Consider the following 8,928-nt stretch of genomic DNA (forward strand, 5'->3'; position numbering starts at 1 on the left):
AATAGACTGAAATCTTTAAGAAAAAGAAAGTCTGAATAGAAGGATTAAAAACTCAACATCATTTTCCACAGCTAAAGGGCCCTTTGCATTGGTCCTGTTTCATTTAAAGTCTGGAATGCTTATGTTGATTGGTCTGGGGGGTTGGGCATGGGGCTTTTTTTCTGTGAACAACTTCAAATTTCCATGAATCAGAAACACATTTAAGTTTTGGAAAACAATTGTTTGGCAGCTGCTTTTACAAGAAAATCATGCTGTACACACAACTCCAGACTGTGCTACAAAGACCCTTCAGGTTGGATTGTACTGAGCAATGCAGGCCCAGTGTAAATATTTGAGCACACAATGCCAGGGTCTTTGACGCAGTTTACATGTAAATGTGATAGTCAGTTTGCACTGATTAGTTTCTCTTCCAAGGAAATCTGTGAGTAAATCCAGTGGGGGGTTCATATTTTGAGACTGTCCAAGGTGGCTGATTTTTTCAGCTACAGAACCATAACTGGTTCAAAAAGGGTTGCATGGCTGTAGGCAGGTAATGCAGAAGCTTAATGCTTGTGCATGAAAGCAAGATTAAGTAAAACTGCTGAAGTGACTGCTCAGTCCACTCAGATAAAGCCACATCAGAGTTATTCACTCCTTCCAATGATATGAAGGGGCAACAGATGACAATTAAGTGTTCAGTCATTACACATTACTTCAAAACTAATTTAGAGATAGCATAGCCCAAAGAGATGCTATTTTTTCATTTAATGCAGATAACACACTAAATTAACCGAGTCACTAAATCCATTAATGATATAGGTTATTTTTCAAATCATTAAAAGTCATAAGAAATCATACTTGCAGACTGTAGACTGTGTTGATTTTCCCCTGTAAAGTACTTGCACTTGCTCAACATGAGAGAGAACCAAGCCTTTTCCAGAGCTGAATATTGACTCAGCGTGGCTATAAACATCATACACTCACTCCAAAGCACCTGTGGAGCCCACTTTCCAGAGGTGTTGAGGACACACCCACTAAGTAAAAACCTGTCCCTTTGCAGTGGTGGATACAAAATTGCCGAAGTGGGTATCATTTGAAAGACTCAGCCTAAATTTCAGAAGAATTATAGTACTAATTGTCAGTGAGAGTTTGGGAATTCCTGCAATTCATAAGTTCAGACAAAGTGTTCAATATTTAACCATGTGCCTAAGAACTAAGACACACTTACAAAGAGAAATGCATAAAATCTTATTCCTTTAGCTTTATTACATTTTAAGATATAAAGTCGACAATGGCAGCATCAAAAAAATCTCATTTTATAGCTTCAAGGGTCTCTGTAAACACCCTCTGTTTACTCACAATGACCACTAGTTAGCTTTTGGCAGATAGGAAGTCTCTGTGGCACATCATGTCACATCATAATGAGGAAGGAAACTAGGAGAATTTTGGAACAGAAGAGAGAAAGTTGGTTTTGGTTTTCTTACATAAACCCTTACAAACAAGTGTCATGCCTTTCCATTTGTCTGGTAAAGACTTGTGGTAAAGACCATGGGGAAATGCAAATATAGGAAGTAACATCTGTAAAATCCTATTTTCAAATCTCAGCACTATCAATACACAGAACTTGCTGTTCTCTCACACTCGGTGGCACAATATATGCTGAATTTTCAATGAAAACAGGAAAAAAAACAACCCTTATTTGATTTATCTTCAGTATATATTTTTGTCTACATTTTGCTTTTCATTGAATTGCAAAGACCTGAAGTTACATGTTTATTTGGGTCTTCTTTGGGTCATGAGTTTTTCTCATACACCCAGCTAAACTTATAGTTCACTGTTACAGAAAGCACTTCAAAGTATACACAATATGCAAACGGATTCAATCCCTTAGAGTTTAGAACTTAAGTTACCTTCAAAAGCATTGGAGAAATAGGGACAAGGTGTGCTAGGATTATGTCATTATGATGAAGTATAGAAAATGTTTTTAGCATGGGATTCAAAAAAGCCATTTCAGACATATATTAGTGAAATTTTCATTTGACAACCTTTTTTTTTTTTTTTTTTTTTTTAGTATTCCAAATTGCTGCAATAATGAGCCTTTGGCTAGAGGTTAGGTACAGATATAATCTGGGGGAAATTCCATATCTGAGGAAATGCATTCTTGGTGTGTGTCTGAAGTCACACAACTATTGAGGATGTGAGGGAGAGAAGAGCAGGCAGTACGTGGCAATCATGTAGTACGTGGCCTCCTTCCCTTGTCAGTTTGATCGTCCTCAGTGCTGTTACACCGCGCAGTCAATGCCAAACAAGACTATCATTTCACTTGACTTGACAAGAGCAAGCACAGTTTTGCCTGCAGCTGACTAGAACTCTCTCCAGGAGTAAACTATTTATTATATTGACTCTTAAGCTTCATACGAAAAGTAGAATAATCCCCATGGATTCAGCTACAACCTTTCTTGTGGGTTTTGCTCATAGGCTTCCTATAGCAATGTAGCAAAGTACCAGTTAGCCTTAACCTTGCTTACTTAGAGAGCAATAGTACATGAAACAGACTGTTAAAGTGTACAGTTACGATATATGGTATAAGGTATAACTCATTGAAACCACAGATTATCCCCATCAGATGCTCAGTATTTGCCAAGCTGAATTAAATGGGATTTCTAGAACTGAAAGGATAATTTTGGGATACCTCAAAATGGCTGAACAGCTCCAAGAAACCAGAAAATGTATTTTGCTTTGTGTTTTTGGCCGAAAAGAAAGAATATTTCCCTCTCTTTGTAGAAAACACCAAAATACTTCAGGTTACAATCATCAGAAAGACTGGCAATTCCTTCTTCCAGCTGAATAGATAAATGGCAAAGATTCCAGTTTTGTACTCTTTTAAGGCTCAGTTTTTGCTCTCAGTATGTGTCATGTTCTTACCAGGGAAAAGAAAGGTTGCTCTTCTGTGATATCCAGAGAACAGAGGGAGTAGTTAAGTACTAAGACCGCAGCATTTTGTACTGTTTATGAAGATGCTTATGAAAATTGTTTCCTGTTATCAAAAAGACACAGTGCCCAAAAATGACGTTCCTTTTATAAGATCACATCATTGGAAATACTAAGGGTTCTCTCTTCTCCTGGACAAACAGCCTCTGTAAGGTCACACAACCCTCTAGACATAAGGACAAAGACATTTTTGGACGATGATGTGTAAATGTTCTTTACACACTTTCTACATTATTTGCACTTTCTCTATTTGCATCATTACTCTGAGAAGTTTATTAGTAATACAGGATAGATGACTATAAGCATTAAAATGTTATGTAGGAGACATTAGAAGTCCATGTTTATCTCTGCTGAATGAGACATTGAAGACTTGCTTATCTCTTCACTCTTAATTTTTCCAGTGTGACTTCTGTGAGACTGCATTTTGATCTTCTACATATAACTGCTCTTTTAGCAACATGTAGTCACTTTGTTCTATGGCTTAGGATCCTGAAAGGTTTGATTCTATTCCTCTGAAATCTGGTTGAAGGAATCATCTACTTTGTAGAAACCCTGTTTATATTCCTTGGTAGGTTTTTGCATGCAAATAACAATTAATTGATGTGATTGTGAAGGATCAATGCTCCCTTGTATTTAGAGGCTGCTTAATGTTTTGTTTTCACACCATAAATTTAGTGAAAATTACACAAGCTTCTCGAAAATGTAATAAAATTCCACCACTGCTTTTTAAACTGCATTCTTCAATATCAGGTTTCTACAAAATCAAAAACTATTTTAAAATAACATATGACTCTGGAGAAAAAGTAAATGGTTTACTTTTGAAATAATATTACAGTACTTTAATAATAAGAGTCTGCAGCTCTGAAATTGAAGTGGATGTCAGTCTCTTTTCCCAGGTAACAAGGGAAAGGACAAGAGGAAATGGCTTCAAGTTGTGGCGGGGCAGGTTTAGATTGGATATTAAGAAAAACTTCTTCAACAAAAGGGTTGTCAAGCATTAGAACAGGCTGCCCAGGTCCCTGGAGATATTTCAAGGGTGTGTAAATGTGGCACTGAGGGACATGGTTTAGTGGTGGACTTGGCAGAGTTAGGGTAATGGTTGGACTAGATCTTAGAGGTCTTTTCCAACCTAAACAATTCTATAAGTCTAGAATTCAAATAAATGACACCTATACAAAAGGAATCATACATGTTCCTAATATGAATAGAGGAATGAATAAAATGAAACATAATATGATTTTAAAAGAATGACCATATTTATTTTCTATTAAAAACAGACAGTACATCAAGGTTGAAAATATAAATATGAAAATTATTGCACAGTTAGCCAACTCCCCTGGTTTGGCAGCAATATTTTACAATATCATTGCGTAATAATATGCTCTGGCAGATTAAACTCTACAAAAATCCATGATGTGTACCTTTTCTGTTTACATCATAAATCATCCTACAACAGTAAGATAATTGTTCTGGCGTATGTATAAAACATCATACAGTAATATGATACATGCTTTATGAAAGCAGGAAAGAAGGAAAAAAGAGAGAATGTCTCTTAATGCTTCCCTTAAACCTTTGACTCAAATCTAAGCAACAGATATTCACCTCCCCATTTGCAGTCATTTAACACAGGCAGTTCCAAGTACACATACAAATACACATATATTAAGAGGCTTTGTTATAAATAGCTATTGCTTTAACAGGCAGATTCAAATATACAAATCTTCTGTATGTCTTTAAAAAAATAATGTCCCAGTTCAGTCTATAAAAAATATGAGTTTGTCCATTCTTAATTAGAATGTGACTTGGTGAATGTCCCGAAGAGTTTGTCCCAGTGTGTGAAATAAGGAGCATAGTTTGATTTGAATTTCAGATGGTGGAGATCATGATGTGGTGCTCCTCCATACAAACCAAAAGGTACAAGTCGGTGAGTTGACCACGGAAGGTCATATCCTGAATGGTCCTCTACTGACAAAAAAATGTTTACAAGGAAGAAAATCATTTCTGTCAAAGGATGGCATCCAAGGAGCAGTGGGTTAATAGCAGCAAAAAATCCCAGTGAGAGTAACTCCCACACACTGGAATACTGTGTAGTAAGGGCAAACGTCGACACGTGCTTGTGATGCACCTTGTGGAAGGTCTTGTAGAGCCAAGGCACCCTGTGATGAAGCAAATGCCACAGGAAATATTCAAAATCAAATAGCAGCAGGCAAACTGTTACTTGCAGCAGGACCTCAGGCAGCGCTGGAGCTATCACTGGTAGATTCATTGGTTTCCAATACCAGTGGAGAAATGTCACTGGGAAGATCAACATAACATGGTGATACACACTTTGAATAATGCAAGGCACCATCATTCCAAGCGTTGGATAGTTCTGTGGCTGGATTTTGTATTTTCTCAAGTTTGGTAGTCTAATGCTTAAGAAGTCCAGTGCAATATACGGAAGACAGAAAGCCATGTATGCTGTAAAAGAAAACAGCACTGGAAAAAATGGTGACTTGATCAATGGCTCCTTTGCTGCGACAAAGTCCCAAAGAGACTGTAGGCACAGCCTGTGCCGCCGTCCCTCCATCGTGTAGTGGAGCAGCGCTCCGTCTGGCAGGCTGCAGTTCATGCTGATCGCAGTCTGAGAGGGCTGTTAATCCCGCAGCCTTTATCTGCTCAAGAAATAGCTCCGCCCCATCAGAAATCCTCCTTACATAGTAACGTGCCGCTTTAAAGAGGAAGTTCCTTTCCTGAATACAGAGATGATATAATGCATTACAATCTCAGAGCAGAATTAGCTGGCCAACGTAATCACAGAGCTCTACAAGAGACTCGCAAAGTAGGAAACACAAGCAGAAGTGGAGAACTCTTAACAGTGGAATTCAAAGAAAAAGGGATGGAAAATACTCCACTTAGTGCAGACACTTGAAAAATTGCTGTTTGTTACTAATTTTAAACTGCGTCATCATCCTTCGTTATCTTTTTGCCTTTATAGGTAAGGAAAAACAAATCAGCTTTTTTTTTTAATATGTGACTGCTACCAAAGATGTATGGGTACCTAAGGACCTGGTCTGACTTGTGGGTCATGTAGTCAGTAATGGATGTGTGCAAACACATGATTTCTTAATGATCCCTTGGTTATACAACAAGCTTAGTCAAAACCTTAAGGAGACCTACACTATGCTCCCAGTCTGAATGTGGTGGCTGTGACTTATCTCCACCTACTTTTGAGGCCATGTTCTCCTTCATGCACTTGTACTTGACATGGAAAAATTTTAAAGTAGATGCAAAACTGAGCTAACAACTTTTGAAGAACAAAGTATCTCCCTGCTTTGGAGAACAATACAAGGTAACACCTCACTATGCTTCCAGACAGATACCCAGTGACAAGTACTATTGCATTATTACAAGATTCACTCCACATCTCCACAGGTCTTTGAGCAAGATGATATGGAAATCATCCGTTACCCGAGTATCAAACTAATGTAAGCAACTAAAAGGTGCACCAGTTAGACCTATATCCTTTAAAGGATCTCCCTGTGAGCACAGGCAAGCACATTGCAGACAGAAAGTAGCAGGCTTGACTCCTAACTTTTCTAATTTGCTAAAAATATTTTAGGGGTAAATGATGGAGGTTTTGATTTAACCGCTAAGACATCACTTCTTTTGTGCTTTTAGAAAAAGAAAAACAAAGCTTTAAACACTTAGGGAAACAAAGCTTGCCATCAGCTTCCTATGAACTCACTTCTTTTGTAGGTACAGAATTTATTCTGCTGTTGGAAATGAGCTCAACTTCCTGGATGACTTTATTAGCTTGTTCAGATGATTTTAGCTCTTTGCTAATCAAAAAAGAAATCTGATGGGGGAAATGGGAGACAGATTTTCCTTGCTTCTCGATAATTAAGAATGATTAATTAGCAGTGAGCTTTTCTGAATATGCATGAACTTGTAACACTTAAGTTTGCTCTCAGTCTCAACCATTTTCTCTTCAGTAGATTCTGCTCTTAAGGAAGATTTTGCTCTTTCCTTAGGCTTTGAGGGGTTTGCTGAAATAGTAACATTAGCTGTGCTATTATTCAGGCAATCAGAATTTCTTTGTTGGAGACAGGTCTACCTGTCTCACATACATTTTGGAAATAAATTCAGATTCTTTGCTATTGTGAAACTGTTTTGTTGAATTCAATTAATTCAGACTGTTAACTGTAGTGAAATTAAAACCCATTAAGAGACACCAATCTAACACACGAGGATCTATATCCAAGAGCTTAATATCAATCTTCTGACTGTATTTTATCCTGATCTCTATTTCACAATAAGGACATGAAAAATGCATTTGTAATATAATCATCATCTGGGTCTGAGAATATTCATGTGATTTCTGTTGATTTATATAGCTACAATCAGAAATTAAGTTTCCCAGGTGGGATACATGATTCTCTATTTCATTAGAATTATGAAGGGACTAAATTTATTCTATATGGTATTCCATGTCTGCCTAAAGGGAGATTGACAGTAGTTGCTCAACTATCTTAAAGACATTCCCCTGACTAATCCCTACAGCCATGTCAGGTTTTAGAACCACTGCTGCCTACAAACTAAATTTTAAAGAATAGGCATTTTGCCTGCAGTTTAGGTCATAGAAAAAATATTCTGAGGTCCCTTAAGAAAGAATAACGGAGTTCTGCAGTCCTGTTACTAGTATATCCTGCAACACAAATCCCAAGCAAGGCGCAAGAGAGCAGCACTTACCTGGGAGGCTGGCGCCGCCCAGAGCCGGGTCCGCAGCGAGCCTGGCCCCGCGGCAGTGGGCTTCGCCACGGGAATGGGCTCCGCGGGGATGGGCCCCGCGGGAATGGGCTCCGCCGCACGGCTCCCCCCGCTGGGATCCCGGCCCCGCTCACCGAGCGGCTGCGCTCGGGAGAATGAATCCTCACGCATGAGAGAGGGCAAACCCTCATCCTCCACAAACCGTGTCCAAGCCGTTTGGCTCGGCCACCAAAATGCACTTATGGCACATCTCCGTTTCGCTGACTTCAGTTTCTTGGTCAGCGTAAGGTACAACGCGAAGAAAAGACCGAGTACACGCAGATCCTTTCCGTACCTAATTCAACAACACAACCCCAGCTTTTTTCACTCAACTTACAATGCTGCCAAACTTTCCCATGTGTTACAAGAATCTAAATGGTTCTCTCAAAAGCTCGAGACTCCTGCTACAGAGTTAGGTTGAAGGGCACATAGTTTGGAATGAGGCCCCACAAAGGGTCTTAAATAGATTCCACATGAGCGCAAGACGCAAGCACCTACCCCAGGCTGCACTGTTAGGTACAAGCTACAAGGTAAAGTCAAATACTACCGTGGGTAGGAAAATGAGGAGAAGTTAGCAGAACATTAGAAAACTAGAATCAACATACTGAAATTAATACAGCAGCAGAGGGAAAAATTCTTTTTCTTTCCTCCTCTTCTCCCCCTCTGTATGGTAGGATTGTTGTTGTACCAGAAGTAAGGCAACATCGCAGTGCATGCTGAGCCTTCTAGCGGGAAAAGGGTGCTGGGGAAGAGGGATGGTACCTTGCTCAGGACCAGTACCAGGGAAGCAGGACAGCCACCAGAGCAGAGGAAGGCAGCGGCAGGCCCCTGCTCTGGTTTTAGAGGGAATCGTTACCATGCTGGGCACGCAAGTCAGTCCGAGGTGCTCACACCGCGACTCACCTGATCCCGGGGCCGGAGCTCGGGACGCTCCCATCCCGGAGCAGCGGCGGCTCCGGGGGCGGGTCCCGCCGCCCCCCCGCGCGGCCGCTCCGCCGCAACAGCGCCCCCCAGCGGCGCCCGCGGCAGCCGCGACCCCGCCGCTCCCCCTCGGCACAGCGGGAACAGCGGGAACAGCGGGAACACCGGGAACAGCGGGAACACCGGGAACAGCGGGTATAGCGGGTACAGCGGGTATAGCGGGTATAGCGGGCACAGCGGGAACAGCGG

At 40.5% G+C, this 8,928-nt stretch overlaps 1 protein-coding gene across 3 annotated transcripts; it reads right to left on the reverse strand.

Annotated features, from left to right (window-relative positions):
• Positions 1-4,204: 4,204 nt before the first annotated feature.
• On the reverse strand, positions 4,205-8,647 carry CH25H (cholesterol 25-hydroxylase). Of its 3 annotated transcripts, none has more exons than XM_064662870.1 (2): positions 8,364-8,647; positions 4,205-5,702 (listed from the first exon to the last, which is right to left on the reverse strand). In XM_064662870.1, exon 2 carries the CDS (start codon positions 5,579-5,581, stop codon positions 4,757-4,759), a length of 825 nt encoding a protein of 274 aa, XP_064518940.1. In that variant the 5' UTR covers positions 5,582-5,702; positions 8,364-8,647; the 3' UTR covers positions 4,205-4,756. The 3 variants fall into 3 exon arrangements, with proteins under 3 accessions (XP_064518940.1, XP_064518942.1, XP_064518941.1); XM_064662872.1 differs by having other exon boundaries at positions 8,521-8,646; XM_064662871.1 differs by lacking the exon at positions 8,364-8,647 and adding an exon at positions 7,702-8,357.
• Between the last annotated feature and the right edge of the window lie 281 nt (positions 8,648-8,928).

Source organism: Pseudopipra pipra, chromosome 8 (genome assembly GCF_036250125.1).
Source record: "Pseudopipra pipra isolate bDixPip1 chromosome 8, bDixPip1.hap1, whole genome shotgun sequence".
NCBI lineage: Eukaryota > Metazoa > Chordata > Aves > Passeriformes > Pipridae > Pseudopipra > Pseudopipra pipra.